The following is a 19635-nucleotide window of genomic DNA, read 5'->3' on the forward strand; positions in this document are numbered from 1 at the left end:
CCTACTCCTGCTCCTATATTCATATGTCCAATAAGCTCAAGCACAAGATCACTCTGTCCTTGCTGGACTGACAGTCTTCATTTTAAGTTTATTTAAAGGGACATCATTTGCTTGTAGACAAACTTTGGTGTAGTCCAAGTTGCTTGGACAGCTCCCTCCAACATTCTAACTGAAAAGCCAGCAATGCTGACCAATGAGTTCATACTACACGTTAGATCAGCTACAGCACACAGCTTTGCAATAAAATCTCCCTCCTCCCACAATTTTTAATTGTACTTCAAAAATCTGAAAGAGCAGACACAGTGACGTCAATGAATACACCTCCATTTACAAACCTGCTAACGTGTCTTGGAAGACACATTAGCAAGTATCAATAGGTTCTTTGAAGACAAACAGAGGCTGGCTAGGTTCCCAGATGCCACTGAAAGGGATGAGAACTTTGGTGTAGTTGCAGGCCAAGGCAGAATGAAAGGGTTAAGGGAGAATTCATCAGTCTCAGTAATGAAATATAAACAGACTATTCGGCACAGCTTGTTTATGAATAACAACTACATGCAAAACTGGACCCATTCACCTCCATTTCAAATTGACCCCACAGAACCTTCAGTTTACATTTGAGAACCAAAGATAGATTATACATTTTCAGAAAGCGAACAGAGCAACAAAATTAAAGTCCAGACTGAAATTGATCAAAATGGTTTATTTCATATATTTGTGTCAGTGCATTTCGTTTTCGTTCCATGGTATTATTCTGCAGCTTCCCCCAGAGAACCAGAAAGCTTTATTGTTAAATAAAATTGCTTAATATATCCCATTTTATAATTTTTTGCCAAACATATTTAAAGTTTAAGAACAAAAAAAAAATATTCCAATATGCTTTTAAATGGGAACACAATATATAGCAGGCATTGTAGTTGACAAAATTTCGGAATATATTTAAATAGAAATTGCAACTATGCAATTTTTCAAAATCTTTTCTTTAAATGCATGTCATCTGAGCCTGCTTCCCATTTTCACAGCAGGGACACATGCCTTTGTGCTGAAATGTCTCCCAGATTTATTTGCCAATTTGGGAGATGTGGTTTTAAATTTCTCATTCAAAACTGTAAATTGGGGTTGTTTGTGGATCCCAGCAGAAAATGCTGTGTTTAAAGTATATATACATTCTGCTGTACAAAAGGAGCCCTTTATTCCATTAAGATCACTATCCAAAATATTGGTTGTTAAATCAATAAAAGAAATTAAGCTAAAATTCCCAAACTACGGTGGACTTTTTTTTCGATTTAAAGACCCCAAATAAGTCCTCAATTTTTAATGAAGCATAAGTTTGCAACATCAAATATCATGTTGGCAGCAAGACTGTAACAGTACCGCAGGGTCTTCCGACAGCTGAGTGTTATCTGTCCTTCCACGTACACCCTCTTCATCTCTCTTTCTTCCTGGCCCACATTCACGCTCTCCAGATGGACCATCAGTTTCATACCCATGCCAACATCATCAAGAACAGCTTGCACAATGTTTGGGGAAAACAAAGATGATAGATTAAGTATCAGATGTGATGTTGAGATGGGGGAGGGGTGTGTGTGTCTGTGTGCGTGCGCGCGCCGTATGTGACTATGACTTTGTAGCTTAAATGCAACTTTGAAACACAGCTTCTTAAACCTGCTTTGCTGAAACAATGTAGTCAGTCCTTTTAAGAAGTGCTGTTTAAATTGAGGCTGGGAAGCTAAACTACAGTTTCTATGCAGTATGTTACATTGCAGGCTTTGATCCAACCCAATTTCCAAAGAGGTACAATCAAAGTCATTGCAATAACTAGTTACACCACTTGCAAAAATAAAAATTACAACTATCTTGCAGCAACTTGGTAGCATTTTGAATACTAAAGGGCCACTGTGGACTCTGCATATTTAAATTTTTGCTGCAATTTTGAATAATGACAAACAAAAAAAACAGGAAATTACTTTGTAATTTTAGTATAAACATTTCCTTTTTCTTTCTTTTTCATTTTGAGGCTGCAGTTTGGTCCACAGCACAGCCAGGCCTGGCAAAGTTGCAAGGTGAGATTTTAGCTCACTCAAAATCCATTCACTTACACAGAGTTAAAATCGGGCCCGCAGACATGATCTGATGTCCTATATAAAATTACCGCACGCTCTGAACAATATGTTCTCTGAATGTTCTGCTAGCTCTTTTCATTCTGAAGAATATTTTTCACATCACATGAAACAAATATATTTGCCCAGCTCATCTTCTTTCCTTGATAAACAAAGCTGAATATTATGGGGCACAGTCAAAGTGAATTCCGGCATAAATTTTGATTAAAGTAACATCTGGAGGAGTGAGGAAAGTAGCTGGAAGTTTAAATCTAATCTTATTGTGGGGACAGGGTTCACAGGAAACTCACAACAGTGAAAATCAACACAGACTATTAACAGCGTTTCAGCATTATTCAAGCTACATGGACTGTTCCAGTGTAACGCACAGCCGTCTTCCCAATTTTTTTCTGGCAGCAATGAAGCAAATTTAAGATATTCAGGAAGAAATCAGAGAGATCGTAATTTTGGAAAATTAAAACATTTCGTAATGAAAACACCTTCCTCCTCTCCAAAAATGTGATGCAGTATTTTTATTTTGATGATTGCAAATTAACAGGCAAAAAAAAAGCTCTGGCTGAGAAGGTTGAGTGCGCTATACACGAGTTGCTTATCCAGGATTTCTGACATGAGCTCATAATATTGTTGAGATCTAAACATTAGCATTTTTTAAAAGAAAGCATCCTACTTTTCTCACATATAGAGAAATATAGTTATAAGTGCACTATAGAATAAAATCTGTAGCCAAAACTATAACAGATACCCTCCTTTTCTATTTAAGTACATTTAAAACTTTAAATACATAGTTACGTTACAATACACTTACAATATATCGGAACTACAGCATATTCCAGACATTTCTTATGGTAGACTGGCACACAATAGCAAGGAATCTTATTACAAAATGTATGTTATGTCTTCAATTACTAATGTACTAATGATCCCAATTATGGCTGATTTATAACTGCTTGCCAGTTAAAGGATCTTAATTTGAAGAAATGCAACGCATGACTTTCACATTTCAAAAATTAAAATTATTAGAACATATTTTCCTATTGCTTTGAGTACCACCTTCATTTCAGGGTTACTCTTGCACAGCTGGATTATGTCTGAGGTTTGTCTGCTCTTTCTTCTGCTCAAGTGGCAGAATACATTTCAGGGAAGATGTTTTGACCAGTAGATGCAGTTGCATGGCCTATATAAGAGTACTTTTTTTTTAAACTGAACAAAAATAACATAACTTTAAATAAAAGATCTACTGTTGAAAAGAACATGAGCACTAGAATTTTTTGAAAAGCAGAAACAAAAAAAAAGGAAGATAACGCAAGAAAAATAAATAGCTAAAAAGAAATTCACTGACGCTGAGCTATTTTTATTTAATTGAGAATTTTCTGAATAAACGCCTCATTAATTGCCTACAAAATAAAGCTCTGCATTCTATAGGTTGATAACCTAAAAAGTCTTAATAATTGCATACGGCAATTATCCAAGTTATTACTTTTGGATAAAGTGCTAACAATGCAGCTCAAAGCAGATAGAAGCAGCTCAATGCAATGGATGAACAATAAAACTGCATGCATCAATTCAAATAAAGAGTCTATTGAGCTTTTACCACTGATTTTAAAATAAATGCAAGAAGGCAATTACATCAAGCTATCTTAGCTCCAATTCAACAAACAATGGATCATTGTCAATAAAAAAATACATTTAAACAAGGAGATTAATGTCGTATAAATGTACTTAAATTAAACAACTGGAGAGACTATGTAAGCCAAGAACTGATTTCTATAAGTCATTTTACTGCCATCTCTGTAATGGCTTGAAAAAGAAACTCTAAAATACACTAACAATGTTTTTTAAATATTCTAGGGTATTTTTGTGGATGTTTGAGTAAATAATTGTACAAGATGTGGCTGTTTGAACAATTCAAGTTCTATTCTGCAAGGAATATTTAACACCACATATACATATCTATGGGAATGGTGATCAACAAAGCAGCTTCTACCAACAGATAATAACAATCCAACTGCAAGTTATATTTATGCTTATGGTTAACAATTGAACTCAGTTAAAATTGCCTTCTGGAGTCACTTCAAACACCTGCTTTCTACTTCCTGTGCTGCAGTATTATTTGATTCGGTCTTTTTTACTGAAAGTAATATTAAATACTTTGAAACAACAGAATAAAAGCCTGTCTCCTTGATGCAATAGGCATTTTTCCACACTAGATCGTTGCTAATTTTAAGATTTTTAAAAAATAAAATAATTTATTGTTCTACATAAAAAATGAAATGGGACATTCCACAAATAAAATAATTTACTGTATTTATTCAATATCTAAATTAGTTTGTACAATTAACACACAAAGATTGACAGGGAATGGCTGGTCTTGTAATTCTATTGGGTAGTAATATTTATTTAGATAAATGGTATTTCTTCCTTAAAGTATATACAATTTAATTTTTAAATAAAGCTTTTTCTGCTTCTTTCTGCTTTAAACTACATTTCTCCAGTAAATATCTTAAAAATATCAACAGAAAATTCTAGAAAATAAAATCTTCAGCAAGCTTGAACAAAGTATGATGAATAGCAAATACCTGCTGGTTAGTTAGCGGAAGGAAAACAGACTAGTCTTTCTGTAAAGGTGAACAATCCACTCAAAGGAAAAAAGAACAATTAATTTCTTCAATGAAAACAAACTGATAAAATTACTTCTTAACTGCAGCCACTTTAGGCAGACAAGTTTAAGTCTGACAACTTGTTCCAGCGAAAACTGAAATATCAATTTCCCTTTCATGACAAATTGAGGTTCTTTTTGAGTTCAAATGGATGCTATGGGAAAGCTTGAAAAACAAATACTGTGTAAGCCTATAATTAGCAAATAATGGAGGATTCTGTGAAAATGACCCATAAGCACAAAGGTTTAGACAATCTATAATACCTCCACTTCAAATCAAATGGATTGTGTCTAATGTTGTGACACTCAAGTAACTCAAAGATACTGCTTCTCAAACCTGCATCACTCCTCCAGAACTCTTTTAGGGAAAATCAGTAGAACATTTAAAAATTAAACATTTTAAGAAAGTAAATATATATAGAAAGTTTTCAAAAAAGAGAAGACAAAATAGCTGTAATTTTCCAAAGCCAATGAGGGAGAGTTTAGTCCGATATCCTTTATAGAAGTAAGTGTTGTACAAAAATTAGCATGTTAAAAGTATGTTTGCAGAAATGCAGAAGATCCAAGAATAAGATAAGATGTTATGTTTTATATGTACTGTCTTGTTTAGATCAAAATTGGACAGCAGAAACCCTAAAAAAAAAATACAGTCTGGTACTGTGAGAAGCATTGTTTAAAAAAAATTCATACAGTTCATTCCTTTCCTGCTGAATAAATGGGAGTTGCATTGAGTTAGGTAAGTAAATGCAGCTATGAAAAAAGCTGACAAGTAACTCTTTCCCAAATGGACAAATTGCAAATGTAAATGGTTAATATGACAGAGAGGACTACAAAGTGGTCAGGAAGCAAAGAGCATCAGTGCTCCAATAACAGTTATGTACAAGGTTGAAAGGATTGGAATTTCTTTTGGGAAGGGGGGTGGTGGGAGATAAGCAGCAAACTATTGCAAACTTAATAGTCCTTGATGTGAAATCTCATTTGTGTTTTTATTTTTTGTTTTTATTGAATCTTCCTGTTTGTGAAGTGTTTTCCTCCACTCATTCAATTTCACAATTACAAAACTTGAGGTGAATTTAAATCAAGTTCTCATTTCAAGTCAGTCTTTTTCTCTATCTCAAGAAGTGGTGTTCTGACCTTCATTAGATTCCTATATGCTCTAATCCACTAACACTGACCGTGTACCCAAAATGCCAAGCCAGTTATTTGTACCATAAAATTATTTAGTTGCAAAATAAGCCTACTGCTCAAGATCTGAACAACTGTAAACAGTACTGATTTAGTTCTGTTTGTCATTAAAGACACTCAATTTTATACAATACCTGTAACTGAGATACATAAAATAACAGTGAAAAATAAAAACAGAATAATGCTTGAAGTACACAAGTGCATTTTCTAATTTATTTCAACAGTTGCAGCGTTTCATTTATATCTTTAAATAAAGAAATGGGGAAGAAAAATGTGCTGTTAAACTATTACTAACCATATGTTTTTGTTTAAATCTACCTTAAAATCAAAATTAACTACACTTAACCACAATGGCTTTGGCAGTAAAAGGCCGACTTTTCAAAATGCTCTTTCCTTTGAAAGTTTAAGACATGTCAGTACGTCAAAAAGTCTACATAAATAGCAAATGGAAACAACAGTTATTTCCCAAGCAGTAGAGACTGCAATCTCTATAAAATTAACTATGTAGCTTCTTAAAAATAAATACACGCTCGCCCCCCACCCCTCCCCCAGCACTCATCGAGATGAAATGGGAATTTAACTATATGCACAATAATGCACTATGTATTTCGGTGAACAACACAAAGACAAGAGAACAAAGCGGAGCTTTTTTAAATTTTACTGCTGCATAACACTACTTCTTAAAAAAAATTCTCTTTAGCCTTTATTTATACTGACCACCGTTCCTTATCGGCTACCAGCATAAAGACTACAATCTAGTATGGATTTTGTTCAGTGGATTTATGCCTGTTGCTAATGCAGACCAAAAAATAGACTCAAACAGTTCAAGCTAATTTTATGTTCATGGTGCAAAAAAAGTACAGAAAAAGAAACTGGTATGACTATATCTTGCAAAGGTTGTTTGTAGAAAATGGTGGTGGTGACAAATTTCTTAAGTTAGAAGAAAATTATGAAAGACAAAATCAAAACTTTTGTTTGTGTTCCAGTGTTTAAACAATGTAGTAACATTAGAATCTGTTCATTCTTGATACATTAAAACTAGTTACTCCATCCAATGTTTTTTTTGTAAACTACAATGAACAGTAGTTGGATGAATTCTACTAATAGCATGGCATTCATTTTACACTGTATCAAAATCCACATCCCACTCTTTTTTCTTATAACAAAAAGATAATGTTGCATTCGTCGGAACTGCAATACCCACAGCTCAACCGCAGACCCCTAGTATGGGTTTTTTTGGGAATATTTTGGGAGCAAATTGCTTCTCATCAGAAACATAGTCACCCTTCCGAAGAAGGGTCACTGACCCGAAACGTTAACTCTGCTTCTCTTTCCACAGATGCTGCCAGACCTGCTGAGTGAATCCAGCATTTCTTGTTTTTGTTGCATACTAATATGCTGTTTGGAATCCAAACTTTCAATATAAAAAGAAAAAGTAATTCCTTTAAAGAACAAAGCCTAGGTGCTCCTCAAATTTGAAAAAAACAGTGGTAATTGCAACTACTTCATCCTGCCAGCCACGTCTATTATTGAAAAGAATTCAACAATGGAGCTGTCGAATTCATAACTATAGAACAATGAAATCAATTTTTAAAAAATCTATCTCCAGAATATCTTCTGGAAAAAGATTATTAAATATATCCTCCTTGGCTCATGAGTGCTTGTAGCTCAAGATTTAAGCAATGCATTTTATGTAGTCAGAAGCAGAGTAAAATGAGCTTCGAGGCAAGTATTTTAACTTATACTATGGGAAAGTAATCACAGATAGTTACGAGGATGAACATCAACCTCTCAACATGAGAACAGATTAAAATGCTAACATTGGGTTCTTGGCCTTTTTTCGTAGAGAAAAAGAAATACCATGAATTCTACTAAAACATGATAGGTTCATTAAGGTATTAAATCCAACTAAATGTTTTTTGAATGGAACAGTTCCACTCCACTTTTCTGCAACAATTTAAAATACATTCTTTAAACATTCAAAGTAATGATGATAAAAGTGGGTCATTCTACATTTGCAGTTTTAAACAGTCAAGCAAGTGCAGGCCGTAACTCTTTAAACTGGCTAAAATTCCTGCAAACCATTTTAAAAGAGTATCAGCAGACTATAGGAAACAGAGGCACACTACCCCCAAAAAAATTCTTCTCATTACCAGATTACTTGAAATTTAAATCAAGTTTCTCTTTTTTTTTAAAAAATACTCCCTTTAAATGTATACGAGGCCAAAACAGACAAGGGGGAAAAAAACATATTCTTAACCAAACCAACTGCAACCAGTGTCCAAACCACATGATGAAAGCCTTGTATCCCAGAATTAGTATTTATTAGAGCAGATTACAGAGTCATTGCTTTCGTAAGTTGAGGTATTGCTGGAGAACTCAGTGAGTCAACACAATATTGGGAAGAATACCTCAATTGAGCTTTCTCTCTAATTTCATTTTGAAAGAATACCACAGCCCACAAATCTGAATTATGCTAAACTTCTTCTGCCATTAACATTACCAATCACCTATCAGACCATTTGTTCATTTCATTATTTAGTGGTTTCAATTTTTGGAATTATTAGTAATTAATTTCCACTGTTCATAAAGAACTGACTTTAGTAAAATATTCAAAACCTAGTTAGCTCAGAAAGATCGCCGTTTTGCTTGATTTAATCAATACTGTGGGCATGTAAACTTGTTATGTGCAACATGTGATGTGCCTTGATAAACAAAAGTCAACAATGCTGATTTTTTTTCCTACTTTACTGAGGCTCCTTGTGTGACAGTATAGGTGTGCAAACCACATATAAAAGCACCATATCACGTGTGATAGAATAAGATACACAATGAGTTGGTTCACAGAAATCAACTACCACATGAGTTGGCCGGATTGCTCAACTGATCAACTGCTGACTCCAATGCAACATCCTCTTTCCATGCATTTAAATCAAGAGGGTTTGTTTACAATGTACAAGTCTACTTATTAAATCTAAAGTGTACAACCATAAACATTCTTTGTGTCCAAAGTATAAATACTGACATAATCTTGTACAAAAAGATAATCACAGCCATGATCTCCTGCACTTATGAAGTCACCCTGACTACAAACTTCTCAACCCTTCTCAGACTAGAAACCAAAGCCAGTGAATCCTCTTATCCATCCTTCTGCAGCCCACTGCAATTTGTCAAAATGAGAACCTTTAATGTGGGTGTCAGGATATTGTATAATTTAATGAAATGTTTCACCTGCCCATTTTCCCTAAACATCATTGCCTAAAGCCTATTGATCTAATAGTTAAGAATGCCTTCAAGACATGACATCATAATATTAATGAGATTGTGTCCAGAAAGTAAAATTAATTATAGGTCATGGGTACTTAATTAGATCTAATGGATTTACTGTCCTTAACTGCCCCTTAGAATGATTTATGTATGCTTTATGAAAACATTGATATTTTATAAAAGGCTATTATCAATAGTTCTACCATTTCTTTCTTTGTTGCGTACATGTGCATTAAACATAGAATAAACAAAAGCCATTTTGGTGGACCTATTTTCTTTATCTTTCTGTACACAAATAGTACATATGCAAGGACAGCTGCAGACATTATAATGTTTAACCCGCCCCTCCATTCCAGTAGCACTTTGGTTAGCTGGGGGCGGGGTGGGGGAGAGCGAGGCTGTGGGGGGCAGTTGGAGAGGAAGCTATACAATACCTTTGGGTATTTTCTCCTTTTGAACAGAGAAAACCAAGGGAAAATAGCACATTTCCCATCTTTTCAGCATTCTGCAGAGCGTCCCTTTCTGACACAGATATGTGTAACCAGGAAGCAAAGTTCATACTGAAATGTCACTCATCCTGTGGAACTCAGGCAATCCTTTACTCAAAACTCAACTTTCCGACTTTAGAATTTAAATAACTCCCTCTTGCCATTAAATTCACGTGATCGAGTTGTAATTTTACGCAGAAGAATGAATTGAACATTGAACTTTGTGGCCATATTTATGCAAGAATTTTTCTTTAAATAATTCGGTGACATTTTGCTTGCAATTTACTTGTAATAGTCATGTGTAGCAGTGTTGCTTGCAAAATGCCTCAAATCTTTGCTTTCTCAGCCACCACCACTTACTTGTGTGCATCTCTTCATTGGAGGCATAGCATAAACAAGCTTCAACAGCTGAAGTCTGACTCTATCTGGGAACAGCATTGGTTAAACCATCTAGTTCCCATTTAAACATTAGCAGAATTATTCCTCACTGCACTGCAGAAGAATAAAATCAGTTCTCAAAAAACTTTTTTGGCAATGACATCAGAAGTATGCTGGCATGTTTCCAAAGATCTAGGTACAAATCAGTAAAAGTCGAGGTTGGACAGTAATTGTGCTTTTTTTGTCAAAGTTATTCCAACTAAAACACATACAGCAACTTCCTATGAACAGAAACAACAAATTAAAGATAATTATGTCTTTCCTTCATTAAAAAACAAAACAAAAATTACAGGCAATAACCCAAGGCTATTATCAAAGTAGAGTGAATAATTAATGTTTACATTTTTTTGCCTTCAGTTTGCATAAACAACTTTGTATTTCTCAAAATTTAAAAAATTAGTGTGAATCAATCTTGGTGCTACTTTAGTCATTAATGTCCTGCAAACCTTGAATTTCAAGCAGCTTCAGTTATTTTTCCTTAGCCTGGACCACCATGATTTAAATATTCTGGCATTTTATTTGCACACTTCAAACAAGAATAATTAAACTGTCCAGTGTAGAAGAATCTCAAATTCAATTTGTGTATAAAATCTTACATTTCAATTCTAAATTTTAGATTCTAGTACCTTAGATTTGAGGAACTGAATTGCCTTTTCCTGTTCCTAACATTTCCCATTCTAGTACTGCTACTTTAAGTTGTCTTTGTACTGAGAAACTGCAATGGATATTTTATCTGCAGATATACAAAACAAGGCCAATAAAATCATAAATTAATTTAAAATTATCTAACAAAATGTCCGAAATCAATAGAATGCATGATAACCAGCAGCAAGATATGATAAATCTTTCCGTTCATGTAGGGCCTAGTCATCTCAATTGAAGGATATTTATCACCTTGCACTGAAGGCCAAGAAGCATTTGTTATATAGAATCACTGCACCGTTGGAGGTGCTGTCTTTCAAATGGAACATTAAATCGAGGCTCCAACTGTCTGCTCAGGTGGGTATAAAAGATCCTGTGCCATTAATAAGAGCACTGAGTTTTTCCAGTATTGTGGTCAATGCTCCTCTCTCAATCAGCAGCACCAAAAACAGATCATTCATCTCGTTTACTCTTTGTGGGACCTTGTAGTGCACAAATTGTCTGCTGTCCTTGCCTACGTAACAATGGTGACTGAATTTTGAAAGTGATTAATTGGCTGTGAAGCACTATGGAATAAGACATTACATGAAAGGTCACTGACCTGAAACGTTAACTTTCCCTCTCCACAGATGCTACCAGACCTGCTGAATATTTCCAGCATCTTCTGTTTTTATTTCATATTTCCAGCATCTGCAGTATTTTGCTGTTATTACATGACGGAAACACTTTCTCTACTACTATCCATGTACATGCATTTTTGGTGAAAAAATTAACATGCAGTTAAGATTCAGTGTGCATTCCCAGCTACCTGCAGTCTGACTCTTCCTATTGGCACATCAAAAAGGGTTACCTTATCTGACCATTCCTCTCCAGCCATATGCTCCTGGCTGCAACCTCTAACTCCACATTAGAGACAAAAATATTGTTTGTTTCCCACTCTGACGCCACTTCACAAATTGCCACACCTGATAATGGCAATGGCCTTCTCATAGCACATACTGATACCAACTCAGGATTTCTTAACAAGAGATTTGGTTAATTGTGAAGCATTTGAGGCTAGTCAGTCTCTCCTCTGTTACTTGAAGGGCAATTTTTGCCTTACCCACCGGGCAGACCTATCTACCAACATCCTGCTCCGTTTCCATTGTCTTCCATTTCAACCTGATCTCTAAGCAGGCAGCAAGGATGCTGCCTGAAGTCGGAGGGTTCCTTCATCGTCAGGCCCTAATGGCTATTTTAAACAGTGGTTTGAATAAGGGAGTTGATGGGGCTTTCCCGCCAAGCGAAGATAGTGGGAAGATGATCTGGGCTGGATGAGGTCCAAATGGGTATGTTTTTTTCAAAAAACTATTTTTTAAACATTATGCGCTGAATTTTATAGGGACCATGACGTCGGGAACGGTGGTGGGGAGCACGAAAATTGCTCCGGATGAGGCCCGCCACCGACCTCGATGCTGGCACGGCCCATCCCAATCTTGATGGTGGTGGAGAGGCTTCCGTTAATTGGCCTCATTTAGGTCTTTAATGGGCCTGATCGACTACCTGCTGCGTGCAGGGTGGTAGCCCTGCCGACCGCAATCTCACCACCACAAAAATGGCCCAGAGGCGGGATGGAGCTGGGGAACTGGTGCGCTGACTGCTGGAGCTAACTTTTGGCCCACCAGCCTCCAATTCCTGCCCTGGCAGGGGCCGAAAATCCAGCCCCATGTCTCTCTTGCCTCGGGCATTTCCCCTTCTCGATGAGGTCCTCCCAAAACCCCTTCCTGGTGGCTTACTTTAGTGCTGGCATCTGTTCCTTTGGTCTCAGCCAAAATTACATGCCCAGCCACCAGTTAGCTGCCACCTTCCATCCGTTTCAAGTGGACAACTGACAGAGGACATGCAGATGAGATGTGAGAGTTAAAACTGCCTGGGACTAATGCCTGCATGATTCCTGCTCCAGGTTAAGATAGGCCATTTTGGAGTTTTAACGGCACCCCAGTTGAAACTAAGCAAAATTCTCCTGAACAACCAACAGAAGAGTCATTAAGATTCTGATCTGCCATCAACCAGATGGGGTTGATAATCTTTCCTACCATTTGAATTATCCTCATCAAAGACCTTGACACGTCAGGTCTGAGTGACAATCTATACAATTCCACAGTGACAAACTGTCTCAAAGTCTCTGTTGGATATTCCCAAGAGACTTTTTAAGTTATTTTCTTCAAAACTGTATGCTATCCTGTGCCACATTACACTTTGTATTTAAAAGTCTGTGACATGTGCCCTGGTGTTGCTGTCCATCCAGTTGTGGAACAGCAGCATATGCTGACTTACCTGTCAATTTTCCCTCTTTTTGAAGAGGAGTCTTCACACAACTGGCAGTTTCTCAGATGATCGGGTCTGGTGGGCTTGGGCAATCACAGGAGGAACTGGAGTAGGGAGGGAGCACTGCCTACCTCAGTGCATTTCATTTTAATAAACCAAATCCAGTGCACCATACTAAGTAGTTTGTAGATCTAACAGAGCTCTTCCATGCAGCTGGAACAAAATTTCTACAATGTTTGACCATTTACCCAGATTCCAGCACTGATGTCTGCTGCGTAACACTCTACAGAACATGACATTTACATTTTTCAGCATTACATTTACATTTATATACGATGAACAAAGTTTGTAGCAACCACTATTTGACTTTTGCGCATGGCGGTTCAGGGTCTTAAGAACAAATTTTTTATTAATTATACGAATATACGTTAATCATGGCTTAATTTTATTTGGAAATACAAAAAGGGATCAATTTGAAGTTAATTACCGAAGTTTCTAGAGCATGTTGCAGTGGATTTCAATTCCTGAGCTAGTCTACGTTGTATAGAGTGTCACATATTATGCAAATTAAATGTTAATTTGGGGAACTCTGAATTAAATATGCTTGTGTAAACTCGTCTATTGGTAGTGAGCTGTGGGAATCTGGACAACTGTGTTTTTTAAAAAGGCAGCTGTACTAACTCCCACTGAAAGCATGGCAGAGATCGTTTTCATGTCTTTACAATTTGTGTTTATGAGGTGATAACATTTTTACAAATGCCATCATTTTTGCTTTTTTATATTGCAAGTGACAGACCGACATTTTACAACCAGCTTACAGAAAACAAGAATTGAGCTCTCTGTCTGTAACGGACATTAACTGTTGAATAGAGATTCATATGCAAATGAGGCAAGGGCTGAAGAAACTTTGACTCAAAGCTGCATATCGGGTCTGACCAACGATGTCTGCAAAACCAAAGGAGGACAAGAAATTTTTTAAAAACTGATATTGGGGATAAGCCAGATTTAAGTAACTGGAGGCTTACTGGATTCTCAATTAAGATGTTCCTTCCAGCAAGGTTTTCCATAAAAATGCTGTCATTTTCTGTGACAACCACAGAGCCAATTGTTAAAAATCTGTCAAGTTATAATGTGATCTTTCACCCAAGATTGGAAATGAGCTATTTTCAATATCTGACATCTCAACCATTTCAATTACTTCATCAAACCTCGGTCTTTTCTGAGACCAACAGGGGACTTTGCCAGTGCATAGAAGTCCATAACAGAACTGTCACTAGCTATCCAAATTCAGCCACAAAATAAACTAAGTTGCCTTAGAACATCATAGTGCGCAACGGGGAGAAGGAATACTCAGCAAATGTATAGATACACAAACAGCAGAACATCTACCTATTCAATTTTGCATTGAAAATCCCATTTATTAATGTGCTGTCCATAAGTTTCCAAAATAAAATGTGGTCATCAAATCTTATAAATCGCACCCAGTGGCGTCAGATGGTGATATTCTGGTGGAGTTGCGGCAGGAGAGAGGGCTGGAATTTGGGGTGCAATTCAAATATGCCACATTTCTACCCAATTTAAACAGTACAAGAAATTCCAATCCAAAAATGTGGGAGGGAGCATATACTTTTACTGTCCATCATTCCAACATTCCAACAGCAATTTGGGGGCACATGAAGGAGTTCTTCCAAGCCACCCCAGGAATCCTGCTATCTACATCCAAGAGACACAGTAGAACCTACACCAGCAGGCATAGGTTCTATTTTGGGTCTGCTGAAGGTCTCCAAACAATGGCAAATCCAAAAATAATTGATCGCTGAGAATCAATTATTATAACCAGCCTAAAATGTTGTCCCACCTCAATCCTCAGAGCTATCTTGCCTCTGGCTCGCCCTCACAGCAGCAGGCTACCATTCTAACATCACACTGATTCCATCAGGCACCCCTGTTGTGTGGTACAGGTGTGAGCATCTTCCCCTATTTTCTAAATAACCCTATCCCTGTTATTGAAATGAATTATTTTGAAGGGCAGTCACCTTTGTTATGTAGACAAATATGGCAGCCAATTCTACACAGCAAGATACCATAAATGGCAAGTGAGAAGAATGAACAGTTAAGCTGTTTTTGGTGATATTAGTCAAGGGATAAAAGTTGGCCAGGACATGGGGAGAATTGCCCTGCTCCTCTTCAAATAGCACCATGGGATCTCTTATGCTCATCTAAGTAGGCATTCAAGGCATATTTTAAAATTTCAACCAAGGAATAGTACTTCTGCTAATGCATTACTTCCTCAGTACTACACAGAGGTGTAGGCATGGATTAAGTGCTCAGATCCTATAATGGTGCTTGAACCCTTGTCCTTCTAACTCAAGACAAAAGCAAGCCACTGAGCCAAGCTGGCACTTATAACCTATAAGTAAATTTTCCCCATTTATTTCTTTATATCTTGATGTGGAAGTATCAGTTATTAACTTTAATAACGTTTTCAGTGAATTTTTAAAAATCGACAGAAAACCAAGCCTCAGAATGCAAACCTTCATTTATTAAATAATCTGCACAATCTTATCTGGCCCCTATCTACCTTTGGACTTAGCAAACAATTGTAAATGGTATGAGTAGCATTGACCAGGGAGTTTTAACATAGGTTTCTATTTGAAGTCAGCAAGGGCAGTCTCAATTATGTTCCAAGTAGTTTTGAGCCTACAGCACAAAATTGGGAATAATTTGCACAGGCCAGCATTCAATGAACAATTTCAAGTCTGAAACAATGATGGAAAATTCAAATTGGCACAATGGAGGGATGCTTTTTGGAAAGAGTTTTTTTATTCGTTTCATGAGATGTGGGCGTCGCTGCAAGGCCAGCATTTATTGCCGATCCCGAATTGTCATTGAGAAGGTGGTAGTGAACTGCCTTCTTGAACCGCTGCAGTCCATCTGGTGTAGGTATACCCACAGTGCTGTTAGGGAGGGAGTTCCAGGATTTTGATCCAGCGACAGTGAAGTAACAGCGATATATTTCCAAGTCAGGATGATTAAGGCATATTGTCAGGGTACAGTAGACAGTGCTTTATTTGCCAGACTATACACATCTTCTGGGTTATAGAAATGAAAATTCCATTCCCTAGCACTAGCATTCCTCATTTCTATAATGAGCTCAAATAAAGAAATTAAGTAACTGAGAAGGCTATAAAACTGCACCTTGTATTCTTTACTGAAAGGATTAAAATATATATAAGCAGAGCACTATCTTCACTATCCTCGTCCTCTTTGTTCCAATGTAGCACTTATTAATTTTAACACACTGCTACTCCACAAAACGGGGACAAAACAAGTTATATTACACAGGTAGAAGTCAGAAAACCAACAGAGTAGATTTTCTTAAATTCTATCAGTTGTTAGCATCATGGTCCATGAATGACAAGGCAATGCTAGGTATCTATAATCCCTAAGCAATCGTTAGTCAGTGATCCTTTAAGCTGTCATCAATCAGTCGGTATCACCCACATTTGGGGAGCAACATATTGTTTTCTGTAGTATCGACAGATTCATTATTCCTGTCCCATCCTTTCACTGAAACTGACTGCATTTCCTTTCCAACGTGTGCATTTCTGCATAGGACCATTTTAACACTCTTAGTCCATAGCCCGGTCCAAGTGCATTTCCTGAAGTGTAACCACAGTGTGATTACTATACAATTGGACAAGTTAACCTGACCATGCAAGTAACTAAAGTACCCCAAAAAGAAAGCTTTGTAAAGTCATTTTCTGTGCAAGTCCAAAAGTCTGGTCAGAATATAATAAAAGATTATAAAATGCTGCAAACATTCAGCAGGTCAGGCAGCATGTCTGGAGAAAGGAAAGTAGGGTTAACATCTCAAGAGCAGGTCAGAGGCTAGGACTCCTGCCGCGAGTAACTCATCTCCTGACTCCCCAAAGCCTGTCCACCATCTACAAGGCACAAGTCAGGAGTGTGATGGAATACTCTCCACTTGCCTGGATGGGTGCAGCTCCAACAACACTCAAGAAGCTCGACACCATCCAGGACAAAGCAGCCCGCTTGATTGGCACCTCATCCAAAAACATTCACCCGCTCCACCACCGACGCACAGTGGCAGCAGTATGTACCATCTACAAGATGCACTGCAGCAACGCACCAAGACTCCTTAGACTGCACCTTCCAAACCCGCGACCTCTACCAATTAGAAGGACAAGGGCAGCAAATGTATGGCAACACAACCACCTGCAAGTTCCCCTCCAAGTCACACACTATCCTGACTTGGAACTATATCGCCGTTCCTTCACTGTCGCTGGGTCAAAATCCTGGAACTCCCTTCGTAATAGCACTGTGGGTATACCTATCTCACATGGACTGCAGGGGTTCAAGAAGGCTGCTCACCACCACCTTCTCAAGGGCAATTAGGGATGGGTAATAAATGCTGGCCTAGCCAACGACGCCCACATCCCATGAATGAATAAATGAAAAAAAAGGTCTATGGTCATTTGTCAGAGCTGCCCAGTGTTTCAGATTTCCAATATCTGCAGTACTTTCCTTTTAGGTTAAATAAAGATCATATATGTTAGTCAATGCCAACAAAAATTAAAAATTTCCGATTGTAAACTTGGAAGAGTTGCACTTTTTGAATGAAAAACTGAAGCCCCCACTTTCACAGAGCTGTTTTACAGCAAAACAGTTACAAAGCACAAGGGCAGAATTTATTCATTACTTGACCATCAAGTTACAAGAATTTATCAAAATCTATCAATTAATTTCAAAAGACCAGTTGATACAATTTAAATAACAAAAATAAACTAGCTGCTTGCTTTTTATATGGTGTTAGCAAATTGAGGAAACTTGCTAGTAATCTAAATTAACAGATTTTGACTTGTGTACATATAAATTGGTAAACCTTTACAGTTTCACAAAATCAACAGATGTCAGGACACTTCAGAACAACTCAAGCTTTCAAGATTTATCACCCAAATATTACCTGATACAATATCAGTATGTGAAATGAGCTTCAGGATTTCTTTGCTACTTACTGACTATTTAAATCTACTTGACAAGGGAATTAAGGCCATCATGTAAAAATTGGGACGCAGTAAAATATTCTACTTGCTTCATTCTAATCCTTGAATTTATGATGAGATTGTTCATTTGGTTTTGCAACAGGACAGTTTCAGACTCCATTCTTTTCAGTGAATTCCACCTAAATATTGTCTACTAATATTTCTCAGTTCTTTCCAAGACAATTGCCTCAAACTAATTATTTAAAATTCAATAAAATTAAAACTCCCGACATCAGTGGCATGACCCTATCTTCAGACTGCTTAATATGGATTGTATAGTAAACCCCATTTGTTCCTTTATCCTTTGGATGAAATTCATAGAGTCATAGTCATAGAGTCATAGAAAGATACAGCACTGAAACAGGCCCTTCGGCCCACCGAGTCTGTGCCGACCATCAACCACCCATTTATACTAATCCGACATTAATCCCATATTCCCTACCACATCCCCACCATTCTCCTACCACCTACCTACACTAGGGGCAATTTACAATGGCCAATTTACCTATCAACCTGCAAGTCTTTGCCTGTGGGAAGCAACCAGAGCACCCGGCGAAAACCCACACGGTCACAGGGGGAACTTGCAAACTCCTCACAGGCAGTACCCGGAATTGAACCCGGGTCGCTAGAGCTGTGAGGCTGCGGTGCTAACCACTGTGCCGCCCTTAAAGTATTCAACCCTTAAAGTACTATGCAATTCTATTTCCAACCATTAAAGAATAATTATGAAGAAAATCTGAAAATTACTATCTGTAATGTTATCATTCAAATACTTAACATAGCTGCAGCAAATCCTCCCTTTGCTGTTTAATGGAGGCGTTTACCCATTTGTTTTAGATGAATTATATTAAAATAGAACAGGAAAAAATGGATACCAATACATTAAGCATTTGTACAATAATGCTGCTCAGTAATTTCCAGACTAATATTAAAATGGTGTATTTAATGCTCTCTTTAAACCACAGCTACTAGTTTGACTCTGGTACCATTTTACTAGCAGTATGAGCTGGCTGCAGTGTGTAGCACTGGCAGCTCTGCATGCTTCTGTACTCAAAGTGCTTCTCTGCCTCACTGCACTGGAATACCGGAAGAAACCTTTACACTGGTGAAGAAGCATAGGTCCTGCCAGTCTTTTCAACCAGCATTCTTGTACTGATGGATATGAAATTCCAGGGCTCCAATTTTTATTTTGAGTGCACATTGGGCAGGTGGCAGAAGCAGCGATTGCACAGCCTTACTTGATGACACTAGCAAGAGAGACCCAAATCATTTTCATGGTCAGGCCTCATTAAAATCCTTGCAGTGAGCTGCCAGCACTGAATGAGCACCATTGACTTGTTGATCGGGGTGAAGGAAATCTGGTAACTCCTGAACAGTAACAAGCAGGAAGTAGGCCCGCAACTCGACAAGTTGGAGGGGGGTGGGAAGGGCCTATTGTGGATGCGGGGCACAAAGAGCCAGCAGGAAAA

The 19635-nt window shown here is 37.4% G+C and overlaps 1 protein-coding gene across 14 annotated transcripts in view; it reads right to left on the reverse strand.

Annotated features, from left to right (window-relative positions):
• The window catches only part of nfia (nuclear factor I/A), a 516334-nt gene that overhangs the window by 446586 nt on the left and 50113 nt on the right, over positions 1-19635 (reverse strand). Inside the window, exon 3 of one of the 14 annotated variants that reach the window (XM_068037200.1) lies at positions 1270-1507. The exons of the other annotated variants lie outside the window; for them this stretch is intronic. Within the exon in view, the coding sequence (XP_067893301.1) occupies positions 1305-1507 (203 nt within the window). The 3' untranslated portion in view covers positions 1270-1304. Of the gene's footprint in view, positions 1-1269; positions 1508-19635 lie in introns of those variants that run through there. 14 annotated transcript variants of the gene reach the window in all.

The sequence above is a fragment of the Heterodontus francisci genome, chromosome 8 (assembly GCF_036365525.1).
Source record: "Heterodontus francisci isolate sHetFra1 chromosome 8, sHetFra1.hap1, whole genome shotgun sequence".
In the NCBI taxonomy this organism is placed as follows: Eukaryota; Metazoa; Chordata; class Chondrichthyes; order Heterodontiformes; family Heterodontidae; genus Heterodontus; species Heterodontus francisci.